Source organism: Cottoperca gobio, chromosome 22 (assembly GCF_900634415.1).
Source record: "Cottoperca gobio chromosome 22, fCotGob3.1, whole genome shotgun sequence".
Taxonomy (NCBI): domain Eukaryota; kingdom Metazoa; phylum Chordata; class Actinopteri; order Perciformes; family Bovichtidae; genus Cottoperca; species Cottoperca gobio.
This window is the reverse complement of record NC_041376.1, coordinates 9140943-9166480: the sequence shown is the minus strand read 5'-3', so window position 1 is coordinate 9166480 and position 25538 is coordinate 9140943. Positions and strand designations below refer to the sequence as shown.

At 42.1% G+C, this 25538-nt stretch overlaps 1 protein-coding gene across 1 annotated transcript in view; it reads right to left on the bottom strand.

The window, feature by feature from the left end:
* Positions 1 to 244: 244 nt before the first annotated feature.
* rnf144aa (ring finger protein 144aa) overlaps positions 245 to 25538 on the bottom strand; it is a 29291-nt gene continuing 3997 nt past the window's right edge. The window contains exons 3-9 of the mRNA XM_029460272.1: positions 12639 to 12789; positions 11392 to 11496; positions 10429 to 10489; positions 8629 to 8845; positions 6778 to 6925; positions 6280 to 6369; positions 245 to 4106 (exon numbers count right to left, since the gene is read on the bottom strand). Of these exons, the coding sequence (XP_029316132.1) occupies positions 3975 to 4106; positions 6280 to 6369; positions 6778 to 6925; positions 8629 to 8845; positions 10429 to 10489; positions 11392 to 11496; positions 12639 to 12773 (888 nt within the window). The 5' untranslated portion in view covers positions 12774 to 12789 and the 3' untranslated portion in view covers positions 245 to 3974. The remainder of the gene's footprint in view (positions 4107 to 6279; positions 6370 to 6777; positions 6926 to 8628; positions 8846 to 10428; positions 10490 to 11391; positions 11497 to 12638; positions 12790 to 25538) is intronic.

The window sequence follows — 25538 nt, the reverse complement described above, 5'->3', positions numbered from 1 at the left end:
AAGGTCTTAAAGGTATTACACCTAACTTTAGGATTCCTGCATTTCCCGTGCTATCGGTCCCTCTGTTAAGGGAAGGGAGAACTTTACAAGTTCAACACTAGAGGGAGCCATTTCACAACCAAATGGACTACAAGACTTAAGGGTATGTTTGACATGCAAAATGTGTAATATCTCAAGACATTGGTATGAATGAATGAATGAATGAATGAATGAATGAATGAATGAATGAATGAAGAGAGCAGAATCACAAAAAACAACAACCTTTAATACCTGGTGTCACAGTGTTAGTGGAACTGTAGATATACTGAGATGCCGAGTCTAAGTTGTACAGAACTGATCCAAATATGCCACTTTACAATGTTGATATCTTTGTATCCTCCCCCCCCCAGGTCAATTAACTTTCGATTACTGACTAAATTAGAGACATACTTTACCATCTCTAAATACAGAAGTCTGACGTACAGACAGCATTTCCTCTGACAATAATCCACTTACTGACTGAAGTTGAATTGACCAATCAGGCCTGAAAAAAATCCGCTCTTAAAACAAACAATGCAAATACAACAAAGTATGATGTAAAACAGGCGTATAAAAAAATAAGTAAAAACAACAGAAAAGGTAACAGACGCATGAAGCCAACCTGCCGACCGACACTGTATATCATATGGCTGAACATGAAAAAAGAAAACAGACAGCTGAGTGATAGAGTGACAACGCTACCGTTCCAAAAGATTTTTAGAGGCTACAATATTGTAATATTTAACATGAAGAAGTCAGAGAAAAATCATGCAGCTTCATCTCGTGACACAACCGGTTATAAAAATCTGAATTGCTGCTCGTAAAAACCGAAAAACGTGATCTTAGGATAGTTGCAAAGTGGGTTTTGAGCTCTCGTAAAATAAACCTGCTCCTCGTTCGAGGGCCAAATGTTAGGAACGAGCCCTTAACTCAAACTATCCTATTTCACCTGTGCTGATGTTTCATCGACTCATGTGGTTATATAGGCCTTTATATTGAGCCCTGACAAGCCTCTAGTGTAGAAAACAATATGCAATGCGACACTGCAGTGATTGTAATGTTTGCTGTTTGGCCCTTTTATGTTTGTTGCATAATACATTATCTACCTGTTGAGTGGTGCCAGCAAACGTAGGTGAAAGGAGAACGTTGTGTGAAAAAATGGAAGTGGCCATGATTTTGTTCGACTTTAGTTTAGTTTGTGCCTGCTGAAGACTTTGATGATGGTCATAGTTGTGTTTAAATAAATGTTTTTGCACTAATTGAAATGAATCCTCATCCCGGCGCTATCAGAGCCCTGAAAAAAATTAATAAAAAAAGTACGGTTGCAATCTCTCATATGCATCGAGATATTGATTTTAGCTGCTTATACTCTTCTGTTAAACACAGCAGGCACCATACACCCCACACACCCACACACCCACACAAGTAAAACAATGAAACCCATATACAGTGCAGCGTTTACATAAAGAAGCATTAAAATATTTTTTTTTCCACCCTGTAAAAACTGTTAATACATTACAAATACATGGTCAAAATGCACATACAGTAGACAGCTCTGTTTCCTTATCCCTTCCAGGAAGTCTGCTTGGCACGATTGTCATTAAAACAACAAAAAGCTGGAGGAATTTATAACAATTTTTTGGGGGGAAAGCACCAAACTTCAAAAGTAGAAAATTGAACTGGCTTGGATATCAAATTGTCATGCTCATACAGTAGGTGAGGTCAGTGAAAGCAACACAGGCTACAGGTAAGGTACTTACATTTGAAGGCTACTAATAATAAAAAGGATTCTCATACTGAATGTTGTAGCTAAATTTATGGAGGACTGGAATGAGTTGCAGATTAGCTACTGTTGTTAACTATTCATCTTTTTTCTTTTGGTAACAGTAGCCGCGCTTCTTATGAAATGCTACATAAACACTGGTAGAATACACCAGAAGTAAGCGGTAGTAAATGGCTTGTTCGGAACATTAGAACGGCTAACGCGTGGTAACAAAAACAATGTTAGACAGGACACGCCAAACATACCGAAATAACACATGAAAAATGGCCAAACTCTGGTTTTCAAGCTCACAAACTTTAAACATAGCTGAAAGACGGATAGATAACATCGACATAGGAGATGAAAATAACTCCCCGATTAAATAAAAGCCATGATATGCAAATATAATTGTGACATTCTGCAGCTTTAACTATATAAACCTTCTCATGACATAAAGTCGTTCATGATAAATTGATAGCCTTTTAAGAATGGTAATGTACAAACTTGCATAGATAAAGTGATATAGTATAGAGCAGCTTCATAATTACGTGCCCGAAAACAGAACATTCTTTTTTTATTTACTCGATAGGCTTTTTTTTTTTGATGCCCCTCGCGGGGAAACAGCTGCTTGTTGTTGAGAGGTTTTAACCACCGACGAAAACAAAAACATTGACACTCGGACCACTAACATATGCAAGTTTGCAATTTTGGACAGATATTTGTTAAGTCTCAAAGAGAGGGAGATCTGAGACGTCTGTGACGATGCAGCTCTCCTGCTCAAAAACACTTAAGGAAATACAGATCCTAGGTCACACAAAACATCTTTAGGACAGTTTCATTTTTTCTTCCTCTTGGTTTTTTTTCTTCTTTTTACAGTATGGCTATTAACAGTGTGGCATATGGATGACATCATAGAATCATCTGAATATAAAGGGCTTCACTGACTGTCTGTAATGCTTTTTAAACATGCTTTCCCTGCGATTATTTGGACTTTAACTCGTTTTAATGCACAGGGGGAAATGCCTGATTTTGGCTGTTCTCAATTTAAGGCTATTCATTTCTATTTGGCTAAACCACCACCTGGGGACTGAGAATTACAGGAGTGACATCTCTTTTAGTGTAGTATTAAAATGGTTCCACAACTTGAGGATACAAAGTCCTCCAATAGACTTTAAATTGATGTTGAACTTAAAGGGGAGCACCACTCAATTTGGGAAATGTCCTGGATCCAAGAACACACAAATCTGTGACACGCTTTCTCTCAAAGAAGTATAATGTGTGTCAAAGGGGATAAAATCGGAGAGATGGTATGAAAAAACTTAAACAGGAAGTTGAACGAAACTCTTTATTGAAAACAGAAATAAGTGTGTTTTTAGATTTGAGTGGCATTCCCCTTTAATAAGTGTACCTTACCGTTTGGAAAACACTCAAAAAGTACAACACGTAGACACTACTCTGAGCACAGTTCTATTAAAAGCAACAGGTTATAAAACATTGACATCATCAAGAGGACGTGCTGTACATCGAGTTGAGAGTGACAACAGCCTCCCATCTCCACCTCAGTCGTGAACATGACGTAGGAATCATGTTCCGTGTGCAAATCGAGTGAACACCAAACATGCGTGGCGTAACTCTAATGCTACTGACTGAATCTGTAGAGCTACATCGAGTGTGGTGGGGGGGGGGGGGGGAGGTGAAGCTTTTGTTGCGTACGACAAACCGACAAAACAGAGCGATAAAGTAAAAGTTCTTTCTAAAAAGGTGGCTCCTGCATTATATTGTCCATCCAACAGAAAAGCATTTCTTAACTTAGCTTTCCTCTTTGTTTGTAGAAAGCCCGTCAGAATACCACACCACAGTAACCCACAACTAAGGACCACTTTGAAGCAGCCCAGACTTCCTCCACGTCCCCAAACCGCCAACGTCTTAACACATGGACACAGCGGTCCTTAGACAAGTCTGACCTCCTCTGACCTTTGACCCCGCACCTCTCTTCAGGCCAAGGTGCAGGGTCGCTTTTCCACCACGCCTCTCTCATGCAGAGCGATGGATCCCGAAGCGGCCGGGGGCCCGGTGCAGGCTCAGCCAGAAACAAATTAAGCACTCAACGCTGGTGGGAGGAGAAGAATGTAAAGGGATGAAAAGGAAATAAAACATGGCCCATCCATGAAGCATCAGGCTCTGATGTCGTGTTTTAAGTTGGCAATGGGTCGTCATCGCCTTTGCTGCACTTGCACTTGCAGCAGAGGACGATGGGAGTGGCCAGAAGGAGGAAGGGGGAGGCAACCAGCAGGAGCAGGCCGAAGCCAGCGAAGATCCCCACAACCTACGGGAAAGAAATATATACATTAAGTAAACACACTTGTGCATACAGCAACAGGTACACGCAGGGGTTTACACTTAAAAGTTAACTACTTTACGCAGCATGATCTTATAGTATGCCATAAAATATGTCATAAAAAACGTCAGAACACAAATATTGGACCAAAATGTTTCGGTGCCAATGAAAAAGCTTCGATACATCACACATGTAAGAGATAAGTGGGTCGGTTACTTACACCTTTTCAACAAAGCTCCTTATTGTGCAAGTTGTGCTGAACAAAATATCAAAGATGATGTCGATTTTCTTTTAATGATTTAAAAACAAGCCATTGCCTTGAATCCTAAATCTGAACTGCTGTACTACGAGTTGGCCTGCAGATGGCACTCAATGCCTCAAAACAACAGAACCTTTTCAGCACGGTTGCTGAAGTTTCTTTTTCATTAACTCAGTAACTAATTAATAGTATATGCATTAGGGTTCTTCTTCCAACTGACTTCCTCTGAAGATAGTATCATTTGCATTCCACTCATGCATGTTGCATGGACAGATGCATCTTTGTCATTGTGAGAGAAAACACAGGTGTACACAAAAATATGGGAAATATGATAATGGACAGACCCGCTTGATCTATTGCAATAGAGTAGCATTTTGAGAAGCTGGAAACTATAGGAACTGAACGGAAATAAAAAGCATACAGAAGGAGGAAAACAGGAACTGACTGGGGCATTAAGCTATTTGAGAGGATGTTTGACAGCAGAGTAATGTAATAAATGTAATATTGTAATATTGTTATATTATTTTGTGTTTTAACCTTGTATAAACAGGTGCTTTATAAAATAAAGTTGAGTTAATTACAAGATGCTGGAAAACACCACATGTGATCATGACATCACAAGTAGTTTGTTTACTTCCTGTTATTGCCAGGGATCTCCACACATCTTGTGAAATAACTGTTAAGGCTTTTACTGATTCTCTATCTCAGCATCAACACTAGTAAAACCCACAGTAAGTCATCATGAACATATCCTAAACTAATCTAAATTTCAACTAATGGATTAAAAGGAATATTCTGAGCAACATTATCACATTGAAACTATTTACTGTTATGAGCAAGTTAGTAAATTGACCACATGGGGGCGCCAGACACCAGCAAGTTCAGAGCCACAAAATGGAATACATAACAGTCACATGCAACAGTGACTTATAACAGCTCAATGCTTCTCCTCCCGTTATGTGGGCAAAACAAAGACACCTTTTTGCTGTATTGTTTTCAAACATGTTTCTCCCGGCTGTTTATAACACATTACTAACTGTTCTTCCGACAGCTAGTATACAGGCTGTGCTGTAAAGGAAAGCACAGTGTACTGAGCGAATAGCCGACCCTAGTGATGCTTACATGTTTAGGACATGGTAACTGATGGTAGACATGGCGTCAGATAGAGACAGGGAGAGATAGGTTTGCCCTGGTACATCTTGTATTTATGAGGGAAGCTTTTTAGATGTGAAGGAGAGAGAGGGGCGCAGAATGAGGAGAGCAATAGAGAGACACACAGTGAAGCTATAGCTGAACTGTAATCATATGACTCAGTCTGCCCCACTGGGCAACAGATGCCAGTGTGTATGGCTAATGTTGACAAAATAACAAGTATGTTGGACTAAGGCACCTACTCGTTAATAGATTATTCGCCTAAGGAGGAGACGCTGAGGAGAAATTTTGGAACCAAAAAACAGAGTCGGCCTTTGTCGAGGACTTAAAACACATGACATATCTAATCCTGATCATGTGTAATCCACCATTTCACATGTGGGAAATTACATGTCATATCCAATCCTTTGTGTAATCCGTCCTTTCATTTGGTAACCTATCGGTAAAGAATGACCTTTGTTATGTAAACGTTTTCTATTTTTAAAGTGAAAGGTGTACATAATAGGCTTAGTTGAAAACAGCAGGACACCGACCACCAGGCACTTGTCGCTGCACGCGGATCAAGCTGTCCTTTTCCTATTGTACTGTCAAGATAATGCTAGTCCATCACCGACTGCGAGTGTTTGAGCCAGAAAGAGAGAAAGAGGCAGAACCCGGGAGCACGTGTACGGCCACATGCTGCAGTGTGGTGAGTGTGAGAGACAAGGGTGGAGAGAACAGGAGAGAGGGGAAGGAAGATGGGTTTCTCACCTGTGTTCTGTGCCAGATAACAGACGCCCTGGAGTGGCCCAGTTTGTTTCGACAGGGCCCTTTGTCATAGTGGATCAGGAGAAAGTCGTCCTGTCACGCAAACACACACACACACACACACGTACACAAATAAAGATTGACCATGAGCAGTGTGAAAGACACCGGCAGCCGTTCGGAGATGTCATGCTTTTTAAATGGCGGTTGGGTTGTCTGTGTTCACACAATTAAGGTTGCATAAGTCAACACGGCTCATAAGTCACCCTTATCCAAAGCTCAATTAAAAAAAAACTAAAAAACATCTCATCCCTTTCTTATGAAGATAGTTAAGCTACAATCTCCTGATAATGAAAGCTATTGCTGTCACAGGGAGACAACTGACTCATCTACATCCATGATCCCATTGTGCAAACAATATTGCAATATTACACTGTGGACATAGTTAAAAAAAACATTGCGCTGAACGTCGAGGAATAATGAAATTCTGAAGAACCAACTCACGTCCAGGGACTCCAGACAGTACCAGCAGAAGGCATGTTTGCAGTTCTTGCACATCATCTGTGCACAGCCCTCGTCCCTCTCGATGTAAACTTTACATTTAGGACATCGCTTGATTGGTGCGTCGTCCTCTTCGTTCTTATAGAAGGAGCTGGGAGGAAGACACACACAAGCTTCGTGAGATTTTTTTTTTTTTAATCCCAAATCACTCAACATTCACTTTTACAAGAAGTGCTAGGGATGAGATTGCTTGAATGCAGCGATCGATATTTACAATCTTTGGCGGAACGGGATCGTGCGATAGCCTTGGTTCAGGGGGTTGACAACTCTTCTAAAAAAAAAACACCAGTCACTAAACGGCATTGAACTTCTTCCAACACTCTTAAATCTTCCATCCTGTTGCTGTCGTTTGTCTGCTTCGGTTTATCCTGCGTCGGTAAAGTGCTGACCCTTTAAAATCTGGAAGTAGCCGTCATTCTGGGAAGTGTCCGAGGACGCCTAACAAGCCCATGTATTTATAGTGGAAGGAGCAGTGGAGAAGAATCACGATCCAGCTTTTTAGAGACCTTACAGTGATCAAGTGTAGTTCAAACGCAAGAGGCTTTTTAAATTTTATTTTACAATTTAAGAGTAGACTTGTTAAGCTTCTCTCTCTCTCTCTCTCTCTCTCTCTCTCTCTCTCTCTCTCTCTCTCTCTCTCTCCCTCCACCGTGGCCTCTGAGCTTGGTCCTGAACCTGTGCCGATAGAGGGAAAGCTCTGCAGAGCTAATGAGGTTTCCAGAGTAAGAGGATATCACAAAGAAACGGGTCAGTTGCATATGTCTCCCGGCAGCCCTCTTCTAGCCTCACAGGCAGGTCATGTTTCCTTAAAAAAGGAATAATAATCCAATGTCAGGCTTCTTTACCGCAGTTTAGTTTTCGGCCGATTGTTTTATATCTTGCCTATTCATTTGTGCGTGAGCCCTGGCTGATGATCAACGGGAGCAGTGGCTGCAAAACAGCCAGCCAGGCAAGCCGTCAATATATATTAAAAGGATACGCTGAATGAATCCTGCTGCATATTGACAAGTGCTTCAGAACTCCAGTCAGGTGAGCTGCACATGATTTATGGATTGCTGCTTCAGTTCTGAGGGATTGCATCTGCAGAAGCTTTATAGCAGCTGATACTGTCACAACATGCCAAAAGGGGATACATTAATATATCTTTGAAGGTTGAAGAGGTAGTTTTATAATGTAGACACATTATTACTGGAATGGATAGTGCTGGTGTTAACTGATGATGTAATACAACTTTGAATAAATGTTTGCTTTTTGTTAGTTAGAAATTCACTTATAAATCGCCTGTGCAAATTCATGCATATCTACATTATATTCATTCAAGGGTTCTTTTTTATTACAATAATTGTATAGTAGTTGAGACTAGGATGAAACTAATGATTGTTTTTCTTTACTGGTTAAATTATCAATAACGTTCTCGATTAAGGCCCATAAAATGTATGAAAATGTATGTATGTATGTATAAATGGCCAACACAAGTTGATATATTCAGATCATTTATTTGATTTGTGCGACCAAGTCTCCAGAACCTAAAGATATTCAGTTTAATCATAAAGGACCAGAAAAACCAGCAGATATTCACATTTGAGAATCTCCAACTAGAGATTCTTTAACTTAAAGAAATGTCGGTTAATAAAATGATTTATTTTATTAATCTAATCGGTTAAAGCTGAAAGCCACCTGAAGAGAAGCTTGCGTGCATGTGTTGATCAGAGTATAAGGTGTGTACATATTGGGAAAGAAAATCATTTCCAATGCAGCAGTACATTGGATGGTAAATGGAATCGACGGCAGTACCTGTTTTCTCCTGGTAGGAAGGAGGTAATGGGCAGGTTGTTCTCCTGGCAGGCCTGTCCGGGGTGCCAGTTGGTCTTGCAGGCCGAGCAGAACTCGAGGGCGCAGACGGCGCACTGGACCAGCTCGGGCAGCGCAGGAGAATCTGCTTCCTTTAGTTGGCACACGGCCTGGCAGGTCGAGGAAGGGCACCACGTCCGGCATGGGTCCAGCAGCACCTCTAATGGAACAAAGCAAGTGCCGGCGTCATGGACCGCAGTTATCCTAAAAGGGTATCTTAAAGCCTTACATTTTTCAACTTCGATGTTGCAGAGGCAGCTGATATTTCAGAGAGGTCTCAAACCTCTAAACCCAGAAGAATGTGCAAAAAATACAAGTGAGAAAAACTATTCTGATTTGGGTGAACAGACATTTTAAAGAAGGGAGAATCGTTACTTTTTGTCTTGCTGCATCTATGATGGTCTAACTCACTTCCACGACTTCTCCAAACTCTTTGGAATGTGTGTAAAAAGAGACCACTTTTCGTGCCAGTTCTGTTCTTTGTTGGTAGCGTGATGCACTTGCCCTTGTATCCTCTCCTTCTTTCCCCTTCCCTCTCTGCCAAGAACTCAGAGCCCACATTCCACATGCACTCTTGGCTCAGCCTGAGAAATATGGAACGGTTACAGCAACTGTTCTGCCTGACTGGACTGGGACATTGATGAGACGGCTGACTGCCCTTAACCAGGCAGCATCAACAGCTATTTCTGAGGCTTTCTGAGGATTTCTCATAATTTACAGCACCCCCCCCCCCTCTGTGTTCCTATGGATTTCTTTTTGTTCACGCATTTATGTGTGCAAGTGAGATCTGCATGTTCTGTATACAATTTGTGCTCGTGTGTAGGTGGAGAACCTGCAGGGCGAGTACAGTGATAACGCGGCTTGGTTACTGCTTTTCTCCGGTAACGAGGGGAACTCTAATATTACTGATTAGCACGTCTGCACTGACAGCACGGCGTGACACGGACACATTATCTTTACAGCAGTGATATCCGAGCCCATTACCAGTCGCTTAACATTTATTCTACAAACAGTGTAAAGCGCAGACATTGAAAACATAGCCGCGCACTGAAGCAGAGATAAAAGGATTTCACTAAAATATCCTGCTATGCTAAGAGACCTGCCGCATCAGAGTCAGCCAGACAGTTTACGAGTCTAGAGCCGAACCAATCCAATTAGAATCTCTTTAAACAAAGTCTGGCAGGATTTCCCTTTCATGTATATTTGATAGGAACTGGTGTTGATGAGGATGACAGGGCTGAGTCAGAATACTACAGCATAAATCAGACAAACGTTAGGCCTGACTACCTGTCGCAAGAATATCCCTCGCCTGCATGATTACTTGTGGTTCATAACATGGTATTGAATCCATATATTGTTTTAGTGTCAGAAGTCACAATTGAAACACTTCATTGTAAAAGCCATGGACTGTCGTTCAGTGCCGACATGGGCAAGATTGAAATCTACTGAGCAAACAAGCATTGCTCAGATCTTTTCTATTAGCTTTGCGCAGACACCCTATGGCGTAATTCAAAAGCAAAACTGTCCGCAGGGGGTGGCGGGGGGGGGGGAATGATTGATTCCAGACACAGAGTGAGAAGCAGTTTGGCGACACAAGACAGGATTGTCGTCATCCTTCTGTGTGTCACAGTAAAATATGGTATCCTTAGAGGACAGGAGGGTCCACGCGAGTGTGCGTTCGACAGCCATTGCCCACGCAACACCCAGAGAGGAACGCTGGCGTTCGCTTTTGCGTTGACTCACCCCTTTCAAACTGAAGCTTCTTGTATCTCTGCATCATCTCCGTGGCCACCATGCACTCAATCTACGGGGAGAGAGGAGGAGACGATGAAGTGGGAGGGAAATAAGCAGGTCATTGTGCATATTTATAGACAGAAGCTGCAGGAGCAATTATACATTCAGTATGTGAATACAATTTCCAGAACAATGTCAAATTCTAATGTCTACAAGATCAGAATTTGCTACTTTTTTATTAAGAGAAGATAATCCAGTTCCCAGAATGTATTCAAGGTGCATACACAGGCCCACTCAAAGGTTAAATAGACTTATTTATTGGGCAATGAAATGAGAATTCAGGCTTTGTAAGAGAGCAGTCAATTACAAGGTGAGGGTGCTGCTGTCAGAACAGACAGGGATGAGGCGTGCTTTGCCTGAGTGGCAGGAGTAGCTCGGGTTCCATTAAGGGCCAGTGACACTGATTGATTAGAAACATAAGGAGGGATGTGCTGAACCATGCAGCGCTTACGGGCCTCCGAGACCAAGTGAGAGATTCAGTGAGTCCGTGGACACAAACTGACTGGAGGATGAGGAACGCTCAGCCCTCAGATTGACCTCAGCTGCTTATTATAGTGGAATAAACACACTGGCAGGTGGAGCGCAGTGGTCATCCTGAGTAAAGCTTGAGCTTTGAAGCAGGCGTAAATGTGTTAAACTAACTGTTAAACTAAATATTAGTTTGACTATCTCTCAAAAAAAGAGCAGCACGATAGGAAGTTCGTGGCATGGAAAGTGACCATTGTTTCTGGAAATTGCTGCAGTGATTTGGTCTAGTCTATTGGACACTATCAGAGATGTGCATGAGCCAGAGGAGCAGCGGGGGATTGTTCCAATATTGACAACCAGTCGCCACCGAAAGGGCAATTTATTCTAATGATGATCAAAGTAAAAATCTGACATTTCCTTCTTTCTTTTTTTATCAATCAATACCTCATTTTCCAGCAAGTGTCCTCTTTTGGGACAGGCAGAGTCTGGACAGCTAATTGCAGTTTCAAGGCCTTCTTTGATCAGGAGTTCAATATACTGCTTCAGGCACTGAGGAAAAACACACAGGCAGACAAATACAACATTGCCCCACTTCAATATCCAGTCAGTCAGATTGACAGAAACAAATAAAGAAAAATAAATCAAACACACACGCGCCAGAAAAGTTGGTAAACAATCTCTGGCCTGTTGCATCAGAATTAGCTAGCTAGCTAGCTAGCTAGCATTTAGAGTTAAAAGAGCTAGAGGTTTTACTCAGGAGTAAATATTCAACTTCAAGAAACACGACTTCGAATGAATGCTTATGTTTCTGTGTGTCTGCTGGAAGTTCAAATACACAACTGTTTGTTCAACTTTATAAAGGTGAATGTTGTGTTTAAAGGTTTTCTTCTGCCCTAAAAATGCTACTTCACATAAAACTTCAAAGTAGCATCTGAAGCGTATTACGTCTACTGTTCTTCGGTTGCTAATTTACACTCATCCAAACAACTGATCCTTTAGGAAGATGAACAATCTAAAAGATTGTGTAAGATTTTCATGACATGCACTAGCATTTTATTACTTCTATTCTGTTACATATTCTGTTACACTGTGTATATTCTTTTTCTATTTTCAAAAAACAATTTAGAAATACCAGTATCAAATATCAAAAGGGCTCTCAAGTGAGATATAGGCAGCGTTTGTGTTTATATTGTGGTTGACCTCTGTGAAATGAACTGTACTAACTGGTGGATTTCTGCCACCGCCCAGACTGTGTTCTAGGAAGTAGCTTCTATTTTTAGTGGTCGTTCTTTGACATTGTTTCTTCATCTCTGGACTAGATTGGATCTGACAACCAATGGGTGCTACACATTCCTTTGTCCCAGCCTTTTCACACGGTACCAGTGTTACACAGGAGGGATGGGAGATTATGAATCCTGAGGTCATTTCTGATTTTAATACGGTGAAAATCCTGGGTGGCTCTTATTAATTAATTAACACTTACAGAATTTCCTTTTCTGAAAATGCTTGCACAGTCATTTTGATCAACTTCTGCTCTTTGAAGTTGCTAATGAACCCAAACTATTTTCTCTGCATCACTTTTGAATATTGCTATATTTTTGATATTATATAAATGTGATTTGCGGATCATTTATTTTTAGTCTTTGTTCTGCAGGAAATGTGTTTTGCTATTTGCAGAGCGTCCTTCTCACCAGTGTACAGAAGACACATTGGCACTGTGTGATGGTGGTCATCTGCTCCAGAGGGAACTCTCCAAGGCACAGCTTACACGAGACCAGGGGGTCCACGGCCAGCTCCCAGGTGGGACGGTACCGCGCCGTGGTCATCTTCACCGCCACAGAGCTGAAACAACAACAACAACAACGAAAGAGAGGAAAAGGGTCAGATGGGTACGAATAATGATGAAGGCAAATGCATCCTGAAATGAAGTGAGCAAAGTGGAATGGGTAATTCTCATAATCCTGTTGACAAAGAAAATCCTTAAAGTGCGACTATATGTAGCTCAGTTTTGTTTGCGTCTGTCTACATGAGAAATCCAGAGTCCAAGCTGTGCTTTATTTGTTGTGACACAATGAGCATGACGGTATGACCGCAAACTGAAAATGCATTGCGAGTTGAGTTGAGTCCAAGTACACACACACACACACACACACACACACACACACACACACACACACACACACACACACACACACACACACACACACACACACACACACACTAAATGGCCCTTGTTAGTCGTTAAGTTTTATTCCAGTTCTCATGCTTTCTGGCAAAGAAAAGAAAAAACAGTTCAAAAGCTCCTGAAACTTCTATAGCTATCATCTCTCCCAGCTCCTTGTGAAATGTTCACTTGGGATGAAATAACACTTTTTTTTGTTTCTTCTTCTTCCGTGCGCGTCATCGCGTCTCTTTTGTGAGAGTCAGAAAGGGTTATTTTAGGACGTCTCGTCTCACTCTCTCCTTCCCTGCGCAGCTGAGAGCGAAGAGCACCCACTATGCTGTTTACAGGAAGTGGTACCGAGCACACAAAGTCAACACCGTCAAGCTCTCCCCGTGCTGCTTAGCAACCGGCTGAAGGAGGACTTCGGAGGTGGAGGGGGGGGGGGGCAATGGCTAGGAGGGAGAGAGAAGCATGGCAGAGGAAAAGAGACAGGGTGAGATGGTGTTTTGCTTTTCCTCTAGTCATGGTACAGTCTGCCTCAACGTTCACAGACATACAAGAAGAGTGTGGAGGAGAGGGGGTTGAAGAGTTCACATGCTCCCTCCACGGACCCTTGTGCTGTATACATGTGCCACCCAGAGAGGGGAGACAAAAAGAGAGACAGTGTGTTCTGGTTTAGAGGAGTTATGGTATCACTATACACCACAACACATTTCATCTTTTAAAAAAAGGAGGAGGAAAAAATGCATCCACCATGGATCAACTTTGTTGGGGTGCTAGGTGAAGGCAATCCACGGATGACACATAAAATAAAAATGAGACGGAGACTAATCTGTTGTGGTAATGAGGAAAATCCAGAGAGCCATGTGATGGACTGGAACCTTTTGGTGCAAGCCAGGTTGTGCATCTCGATCTCGTCATATCGTTATAGCTTTTTGTCTCCATGTAACACAGAAAGATATTGGGTCTGCCATCAGTGAGGACGTCTCACTTCTCTTAATGCTGCACAAGGAGAGAGGAAAGAGGAAGATTCCCGATGGAGACTTCAGTGAGGATACACGAGTACATCCTATATGGAAGTCTATTATTAGACGGACACTCATTGGAAATCTGTGAGCGATCGGATGCTGCAGCTGATGAGGTGAAGTGCATCACTACACTTCACTGCAGTTCTGTCAAATTACAATCAGAGACGGAAGAAATAGCAGCACAACATGGAGATGTGGGACGATTTATTCTATTTAGAATATCTTTAGAGGACTTCTGGTGTCATTTTCATTGTCTGACAGTGTGGTTCCATTGTATCACCATATCATTTTGTCCAGAAACTTCATCATGACACAATGACTTGTGTTTCAACACATGACGACACCGGCTCATCACACGCATTTAGTAATTTGTTTACAAGAGAACGAAACTGAAAGTAAGTGCAAATAACTCCAGATAGGAACAACACTGCTGTTCAGAAAGTGCAGATTCGAGAGACAATATGCAAAACAAAATGACATTGTGTAAACAAAAGCTCAAAGACAGCAAGAGGGTACAGAGGAGCTACATCCTCAGGTGATGCAGCTGTGCCCCGTGTTCTCAGTAAGTGATCCATTCAGATCAGGCTCGACTGGGAAAAATGTCTCATTTGCTAAAAATCCGATACCCTCAATTCTTCCTCCTTCGCATTCTTTATTCGTGTCAGGTAGGAGGAAATTGCAATGTGAGAAAAAATGTCTGACTCACTCAAATCACCTGGCATTCATCCATCTATCCACCATCCATCACGCTGACCAGAAAGTACTGAGTGGCGAGGAAGCTCTATTATGTAGGTGCGGAGCTCGTTTACAAAAGCTTAAATGGCAATTTGTTATCAGGATGGAGGCAAGGATTTACAAACATGACCCCCCTGGGGAGTGTGTGGGAAGGCGTGTGCTCTGGTGGTCCAAAATAATACACGGAAGAGGGCCTTTAGTGCCGAAGTAATTAAATCATAATCGGAAAGGAGACACATTTATGTAGCCGAGTGCAAATAAGCGGTATGTGTCAGCGTTAACACGAGTCTGACAGCACTGACAAAGCAACATGACGTTCCACATCCAAAAGGTGCTAAAGTGCAGGTTAAAGGAGCATCGGTCCTAAAAACGTCAAAATGATTTAATGTAGCAAACACACAACAGCAACCGGCCAAATTCACAGGCAAAGAGGAAGAAGTTGCATGTGAAAGTTCACGACGCAGGACTGCGACGGACACTTCAGAGGCCATGTGCTTAACACTAAAAACAAAAGGCCGTGGGGAACCTTATCAACACCTCTGCGGTAGAGTCTCAAAACTGTGCAGCCGATGACTTGATTGACAGCAGTTCAACGGAGACTGAAATGAGTCCGTTTCTTTATCTGTCACCATGTCTAAGCTGCTGGACTCCATTAGCCCTGTGGCATAACAAAATACAATGACAGTAAAAAGTAATTTGCGCTGTTGCAGTGCAGGACTTTCTAATGGACTATCCGTATGCGCTTTTACATTTAAATCCATTTCTCTCTTTCCAGACTTTATATTGGCTGTGCTAATACTGACAGACCGGGTCGATGAGGACAAATGAAATCGTTTTTTTAAGAATGGCCTGAGGAGAGCAGAGGAAGAGAGAGAGAGAGATCGAGAGAGAGAGAGAGAGAGATCGAGAAAGAGAGAGAGCGACAAAGTGAAAATGAGTTTTCAAGAGGTGCAGTGCATCCTCTGCTGCATTATTAACTAGATGGTCCATTATCACCGAGAAACACACACACACACACACACACACACACACACACACACACACACACACACACACACACACACACACACACACACACACACACACACACACACACACACACACACACACACACACACACACACACACACACACTACATTATATCTCGAGCAATAGAGACTGTGCATGCAGGGCTCTAAGGCTCCGTGTGTGCTCCTTTCAAAAGAAATCGCCCTCCAGAATACCATACGTCTGAAAAGGTCAGGTCAGTGAGCTAAAGATTAATAAAGTGAGAGTCATAAATGAGTCACAAGTCAAACATTCATCCTGAGCAGTGGTCACCATGTGTCAGTCATCAGTTTGCGGGAGCTCCACTCATAGCTTCACTGGCTGCAGCAGCACTTATGCGACGATGGCTCCATAACCAATATGCATAAACACACACGGCATTAACTATACATCGGGGTGGAGATGGTCATGGAGGAGCAGTTGAGGAGAACTACTCAAAGTGTAAGAGATTTCTTGCTGCAGTATACATGATGACATCTATTAAAGCTCTTTTCTTTGTGTATCTACAGCTACGTCATATGCTGTATAAAATAAAGCTCACTTACAGTACGCAAAACATAAATATTTAAACAACTCATGGCTGCATAAGCCAGCGTCACTCAAGGCTGGATTTATTATCCCAGCAAATTATGATGACATGATCTTTTTAGTACTGAATGAAGCTTTTTTTAAATATAATTATAAATGTAATATCTTTTTTGATTTGGACTTTTGGTGCTCAAAAATACCCCTTAATAACATAATTTTTTTGTTTTTTTTGTTTTAAATATTAATTGAATCTGATAGTAGACTGATATTTAATACCACACCCTCAGTGACCACACACACACACGATACCAGCCCTGCTCTGCATTCAAATAAATGCTGCTTCCTTCCTAACGTACACAGAAAACAATAAAATGCAAACACTTCCTGTGAATAGACTCAAACAGAGACAGAACATGAAGCATCACACTGCATAGCGATGCGGCCTTTATATTCAAGAGGAACTAAACTCAACTAAGTGCTCTCAATGCACCAGTGTATACACTCTACATTGCCATCTGCTCTTCCTACAGAGGGGAGAGGACACTGAAAGAAACGGGGGAACATAAGAGGAGAAACAATCTTTCAGCTCTCCATTCTCACCTGGTCTGACACCTTTTACTGTGTGTAAATATAATGCCACATCAAAACATTGCATAAGACTCTATTTATATACCTTACCGTCTGTGGCTGATGTGAAAGAAAGACGCTAGCAACTGTTAGCTGATCTGGGAGTGGGAGCAGCTCACATGTTTTTCTCTCTTCCACACCTATTATACACGTACGCAGATGGACATTTGGTCGATACGTGAACAAAGCAGACCTTCAGCAGATTTACTTAGACTGTGCTGTCAACCAACGCAGCGCTGGAATAAGGACGGAGACTATTCTACCTGAGGTCTGGGGGGGGGGACAAGCCAACACAGAAGATGTTCAGTTGGAATTACTGCAGCAGAATTACTGTAGTGAGAAGCATGATATGATACCAGCTGACTCCAACAAACCTCGTTCCGACTGGCCTCATCAGCGAAACCTAATCTGAACCTCAAGTTTACTTTTGTCAACATTTTCTGTCATACTGCTGTAATCATTTGCTACGGTCTCTCTGGACTTGCAGCTGTAATTGCATTCCACAAACAATGTATATTCCCAAAGCATGTGATTTCATTCACCTCACAATTCCACATGTATATTGAATCACCTGAAATCATGGCAGTGAACAGCAATTTGATCTGAGGGAGCTAAGGGTCTTTAATAAGCACTTAGTGATCCAACCCTCTGCTGCTTACCCCCCCCCCACACCGTTCCTTCCTGCCATCCCCCCCCCTCAACAGCCCAGCCCTGCTCTTCATGGCCAATTAGTAGGGCCTTAAAATTTCATTTGTGTCATATCCACTGTGTCCACTGCTGCAGAGAAAAGGAGAGAGACAGAGTATAAAGAAAGAGAGAGGCAACGTGCCAATTCACTCCAGTTTCCGGACTTCCTTGGCTCACCTTTACGGCCTGCGAATACTTTTTTGTCAACTTGTTGCGAAAGTTCCCACCGGGCAACGGAACAAACAGGCAGAAGATAAATCACATGTACGCATGCACGCAATTTCAAAAGATTCAACATCATTTGCGGCGTTTTCTGGACAGTGTAAAGATATAACGGCATAAAAAGTAGAAAGATATGATGTGCTGTCATAATTATTTAGAATGTCCAACTTTTGAAAGTTGTTACATTTTAAAGCAAAACAATATAATGATATAATGCATTGTATTCAAAAAAGTCCAGTGGGTAGGATTTAGAGGGATGTATTGGGATAAATAGGATGGGCCTCCATGTTTCTACAGTAGCCCAGAAAGGACAAACTCTGCTTCTAGAGAGGGTCCTAACCCTAACCCTAACCCTAACCCTTTAACCTTTTTTCGTTACCTGAACCGTCGGTCCTCTACACGCTTGCAAAGGCGTGACCAGAGGGGTATTCAGTTGGTTGCAATCTGTAATCTCACCACTAGATGCCACTAAATCCTACACATTGGACCTTTAAAAAGGTGTTCCTGTTATTATTTTTATGTCGGCTGGTATTATTTTGTACACCAGGTGTATACATTTGTATGATAGCAAAGTGTTTCTGTTGCACAATATTCTACAAGCTGTTGTGTTCACTGCCTGGTGACAATATGAAAGTATGGTGGGTAGGTACAAATGACACCTACATTACATTAGACACCCACTCATATACAACACTGCCATCATTAAATCCTAGAGTACACCCTGCTAATGCTTTGCAATCTTGCAGAAAGACAATTAATAAGCAATGGTTCAACTTTTAATGGTCACCTGGAGAATAACTGATGGTAAGTACAATGTTAGCAACTTTTACCTTCACCAGAGACATAAACATATCTTTTAACTCATATATAGTCTAAACACATGTCATGTTTCAGCCTTACAAAAAGGTGCATAGCACATTGCCTATGGTCAAATACACAACTGTAATTTAAGACACACATTCTGCCCTTGTCTGGATCGTAATCAACATCTTTGGCAATATTTATACAATAATGAAAAATTAGTCTCACAACAGTCGCGTACATGCAAAACAGAGAGTTGCATTTAAGTTGACAATCGAGTCACAACAAATAATAAAATTAATTACCCGTTTGTAAATTTACAACTCTCAATATATTTACTTAGTCCATCTCCTGAATCTGAATTATAACACATGTGCACCTTTCAAATAAAATCAAAATGTGAGACATGCCACTACAATACACAGTAAGGATCCCTGCTAACGTCTGCCGATGGAAAACTATCATTGATAAATCATGCCAGAGTCTATTTTGAGCTTGTTTATTTAAGGCAGAATGTAGGTCGCGGGTGTATGTGGGCCATAGGTTGATGTAGATCATACAATACAATACAAAGCCATGACCCACGTGCTCCATCCACTAACCCACATTTGTAACCCAAAGCACACAAGCATAGGGATTTTTATTTTTGGACAGCTCAATCACTGAATGTGAAAGGTGACATGCCTTCGTGGAGGGACAGCGGTTGGGGACAGTCTCCGTCTGTCCTTGACATGGGGAAGGGGAGTGCTAAGAGGGTAGCCGAGAGTGGTGATAGGCCTAGTTTTTCCATGCCCCGAGGAGTTACACAATCACCCAGTTGTATTTTGGCAGCGTAATAGGGGTGGAGAAGCTATGTGTGTGGTGTGTGTGTGTGTGTGTGTGTGTGTGTGTGTGTGTGTGTGATGGTGCCAACCAAGTCAAAGTCTGTTTTGCAGTTTGGGTTGCTGACAGTGGTCATGCCTGGGTATGTCAGGCAAACAAACTTAGTCTAATGCCTACTTGGACTCTTTCCATTTTCCTGCTGCAATACAAGATAAATGTCATCTCTCTTATCAGAGTATACAGTTACTGCAAGAACCGGGATTGGTCTGCTTGAGCTGGTTTGTGTTTACTTTGACTTTCGGTTGGGTTTGTTGATAGTGACGACAACACTGAACAGGCTGAAGAATGGCTAAATGCATCTTCTGATCCAGCAAACCTGATCTCATCCTTCTAGAAATGTTTAGTAGTGTGGCATCAAGGGTCAGTTTATACTCTTATCAGCATTCACAGTATTTGCAGCACGGAGGGTCTGTATGACAAGGTCAGCACACCCCTACGGTGGCATGAAAATGACCATACAAATGTCAAATCTGTTGACAAAGCACACTGAGACAAATGTGTCATTTGTGATATTGGGCTATATAAATACATTTGATTTGATGCAGTCAAATTCAGAAGCTATATTTACTTAATGTTCATTATGTTTGCAACAGTGTCAACAGGTGCAGGAAACTCTGTGAACTCAGCAAAGGTTTACCAACATTTACCAGAAGAACACCATCTGTCAGCAGAGATAAGTCTCAGTCGTAGAAACCGTAAAGTTGCACCAAGACAAAAGACAGAAGCAAAGCCGGACAAAAACAGACGATGAGTTGGACCCAAAAAAAAAAGAAAAAAGAGGAAGGAAGGAAGATGGGGAAGGAAACGTCAGTGTACCTGCAAAAGAGTGTGACATTGGGCAAAAGAAACAAGACAAACAGACTGAAAGGAAATGGGATGTAACGCAGGAAATCATGTGAAATTGTAATAAGAAAAGGACCATTTTCCACACCCCTGCAAGCCTCCTAAGTGGACTCCTAACGAGCCGAGGCTCTGGCAGTGCTTAATGACCGACTGTAAATATTCATGAGATTCAGTAGCATTGGAAGTGTTCTGGAGTTTGTTCCTTTAAGTTTTAACGAGTCTACATTGAAGAAAAATCCAATGCTTGCCTCACTAGACCCCTGGTTGGGCAACACTCATTGACTTTTTAAGTTCCTAAAGCTCTTCTCCCAAATTAAGATTCTAAATGTTTTTGTTTTTTTTCCTTCACTTGAATGAGTTCATTTCCACACCCCCAGATAACTCCTCAGTAACTGGGGGCGACAGCGAATACCACACCCTGCTGATCTGATTTCACAACAAAGAAAGCAGACTTGATGACACACAGAGCCAAACCTTTAGACTGGTGGCGGAGGCAATTCTTGTCCACAAAGTCTTATTGTTCAGGGTTTCAAAGCCAGACTGTACTGAACAAGGGTGACAACATACAGTTCTCTACAACACAACGGATAACAAAGAGCATTACAAAACAGCTGGAAGAACGTCCTTATTTTAGACAGTCATACTGTATATTGCTAACTCCATAAGCGCTTCAACTAAGGCTCTAAGCAGGGACGTGCCGTATTGAGCCTATTTCTATTGATAGATGCAGAGAGCCCGAGCTAAGGGTCAATTTTGCTTTGCTGGCAATGTGTTGTCACTCACTGCTGTACAGCTTCAGTCATTGCGTTTACATGCACTCCATAGCCAGATTACATAATAATCTGATTAAGATCTCAGTCCATTAATGTGGACGTTCTGAAAAATCTTGAAATGTTACCTGTAATGTATTTATAGAAGCAGAAATCATTCGCACGCACGCGCACACACACACACACACACACACACACACACACACACACACACACACACACACACACACACACACACACACACAGTCAAGACATTTCTCTAACGTCATGAAACCCCCTTGGCTCAGCTGGCTATATCGTGTTTAGACTCAAATGCTCTTATTTGTGTTATCATGGGAAGTTATTTTCAGTTTGTCATTAAAAGGACAGATATATCCACCCATCCAGAATTCCCTTTGTACGTCCATGCAAAACAGAATCCAACAAAAATAAACTGGCAAAACTTACTGTTTCAAAACCCACTTAATTTTGTTTGTTAATGTTGCTGGCTTCATTTCCATTATTTCATAGTGGTTTTTCTGCCAGGTTGTTGTTTTTTCCTCCAGTTTCATCTTTGACGTAAGCCTCTTTAGAATTCATTGTGAATTTCCATCCAAAAGAACATGCAACAACCCCCCCCCCCCCCCCAACAAACTCCCTTGGTTGTTTATTAATGGAATAGAATAGATTTACTAAATTGACAGTTCTTTACTCCAAAGGAATCTCATTTTTCATCAACGCAGCAAACAAACGCAAGGTCGCACTCACCGAGGGCAGTGGCTGCAAACCAACAAATAAGGGCTGTATTCACAGGCTGTCTGAAAGTGACGTAACTGGTGGACACTTTAGCACACAGCTGGCAGTGTTTCAGAAAAAAAAAAAAAAAGCGGCCTTATGGCTGCTAGCCAGAAAACGTGTGGCAGCCCATAGAAAACCTATTATTAGAGCCACAAAAACAGGATATTTGATGGATTTGAACCAATGTTATCTGTATTTTGTACCACCACTGGTCATGTTACTGCGTATAGCAACACTGCAATTCAAAAAAATGTCAGTCAACTCATGACTAATGCATGTATCAAAATCCAGTTATGCTGACTAAATTCCTACCTTGAACTTGAGTGAGATAACCTGATTGAAATCTTTCAAACGTGCATGTATAGCCTTTGCAGTTGGATGGCTAACTAACAACATGATACGTGTTGGAATAATAAAAAGGAATGTGTCGTCAAATACCACAGTGAGACCATTCCATGCGTTGTTGATTTTCCCTCAACAATGGAGGCAAAAGTTTGACCAAGCTCTAGCTACACAGAAAACACTCGTTAGGAGAAGTTATTCTTCTGATGAATTAAAGTGTTGATGATAAAAACATTGGCAGCCTTATCCCATAACTATCAGACATTTGGTTTTACTGTGACTGATGTGAAAAGCATGCAAGCAAAAGCTCTCGTAAAGACATTCATATATTAGTGAAGGTCACTGGAAACTGTGCGTGTAAACTCTCACTGGAATGAGCACATGCAATTGATTTATCACACGCAACGAGGAGGTTGAACATTCAGCGTGTGATTGGCGTATCTTCACTCTTAATGGACACACTCTCTGCTAAGATCCTTTGTCTGAAAAAGCCCATGTAGTCTCTCACACAGACACCTCCTGGGGACAAAGCCAAGTGTTGTTACACATATGGAGACAAAAAGAAGTGAGCAGGTCCTGACGATATCTGCAGTCAAATTACACACAACAAGGCAGGAAATAAAGAACAACATGTGCGGTTTCACATCACTTTAAAAAGGTGATTACATGCTGGTTGAGACGCTGACTTAAATGGATATCACGTCAACAGTTTTGTCCTTTCACTGAGATGACTGTGAAACTAACGAGCACACGGTGAGGACTGCCGTGACTCCGCTGGACAATAGAGTTTTAATGGTCACAGGAGGAGAGAGCCACTCCAACAGAGAGGCACTCAGAGCCTAATCTGTAGGGTACGGTGACACTCTCGCCTGTAGTGGGCTAAACAGCAATTTCAGTAATCGCTGAGTTAGGCCAACGCAGACAAAACAAAAAGCGTATAGACGGAAGAAATTCCACGTTATGCGTGTCATCCCAGGCATCGTCTTTTGCTACCTTTCCTTCAGTCTCCGTGGACACTCCAACAAATCATCTTCCACAGAGGCCTATCTCACCACAACAGCACATTCATATCTCTCTTGTATCGTTCTGCCCTCCACTCTCACCCCTTGCTGTTTGGTGAACTGCTGCCTTGTAAAGCAAGTCTCTGTGTCCCATTGCAGGAGAATGGGAAGGAGGAAGCCAAAACAAAAAACTACCTTAGGAAATTGCCGCTGGCGTCCTGTCGTTTGGTTTGTCGCAGATACACAAAGGACGTAAACCCAATAAAAGTGAGGAGAGGAAACACTCCAAAACCAAAAATGTGTCCGTGTGACTTTACATATCAAAATAGTGAGGGAAAGAGAAATTACACACCATGGTGACACATTTCAAGGGAATGCTATGAGCAGCACTTGCCTTCATCTACTCAACTTTTTCACTGATGGAATTACAGGACGTACACTTTGCCGGTTGCTTATTTGAGACTCAATAATCCGTATTCAGACGTGACATATTCTCCTTTTAAGGTTTAAGACCTCCAGTCAGCCAAGACTGTAGGTCGAGCTGCCACAAGTGAGCCACTCACTGTCAGGTTTGGGACATAACGGATCAAACAGTAACAAGCGTGGGCGGAAATTGTTATCAGAATTACTGATTCTATTCTATTCTACTATTATTTTCAGATAACCTGACACCGCAGGCTAAACTCAACGAGCGAACAGTGATCAAGGCAAACTGATAAAATACATTGCGGCTCCTATAATCTTATCATGAAATCAAACCCATTGTTTCTGCAATTGTCTTTTAATGTATCAGCAATAAATAACTTATATGATATAGTAGATTTTACTAGTGGTGGTAGAGTCCACCATTTCCCCCCACTCCACAGGAAGATGATGCATGAATGTAATCAACAGTTGTATCTCATTGATAACAGCCTCACTGTTCACTTAAAGTTACTGCTTATGCAAACACAACATTTCCTGCTGCTGCCGCTGCTGCCGCCGCTGCCGCCACTGCTGCCGCCCGCTGCTGCTACCGCTGCTGCTGCTACCGCTGCTGCTGCTACCGCTGCTGCTGCTGCTGCCGCTACCGCTGCTGCTGCTACCGCTGCTGCTGCCGCTGCCGCCGCCGCCGCTTCACTTTCGTTGTGGAGTAGTCAGAGAAAGCACAATGTGTTTGTCACCGTGATTGGTGAAGAAGTTTTCTGCATCTTTTGGAAAGCGGGTGATGGTAATAATGGAACAATAAGGAGCAGCCGCAGTGAGCTGTTGGATAAAGAGTTGTAGGCGATAAGCCGCACACCTCCAACTCCTCAGCCAGGTAAACAACTTCACTGTGCCCCGCTGGTGTGTGGGAAAACTAAACACAGCATTAAAATCAGATGGCAGTGGCAAATGTTTCTGACTCATTCCTTTGTTAAGAGTTTATTTGGCTGCCGGCGAAACAGAAACACAAGTTGCCCTTCTATTGCATTTTGTGACAAATTTGTAAAGTGTACCACGGTAACCACTGCAAATCAACCAGGACCGAAATCTCAACAACAACAAAAAGGACTTTAAATCTCTTGTTTAGTTTAAGTGAACAAGTCTTGATCTCCAGAGTTTAGACTGCGACTGCATTCCAAGTATTAGACAGGCCCTTCCAAAAAGGGAGAGAAAAAAAAACTAGCAAGAGGTTTAGATTTTAGGAACATATGCCCAAAGACTGGCAGCATGCTAAGTCGTAGCTTAGTAATCAGATATGTCCTGCACATGCGCACTTTGCTTAGTCATCTGTTTCCCCCCCCCCGTGGCTTTTATGCCGGGTTGCACCAGCTTTTGGCTCACCACTGGCACTCCCAGATCCCGGCCTACCTCCTGACTCATCTACTTTTACTTCAACTAGTGATTTCCAACATTTCAGAGAGTGACTTTGAGCCGAGCACGAGCCTGAACGTGTATTTATTCTGCTATTTGCTATGTGTAGGTGGGGAGCGTCAGTGATAGAGACAGAAGTAGTAAAGCAAAGGGTTGGCTTATTCCCAGTGGAGCTGGAGTGCGAGTTGCACCCCTTTAATGAACATGAAACATCATTTGTTGTTGGCCTATAGTCTATTGAGGCTACTGTGGGTGGAAAAACGACGCTCTCCGACAAAATATTCCTTCCTGCCTTTTTCC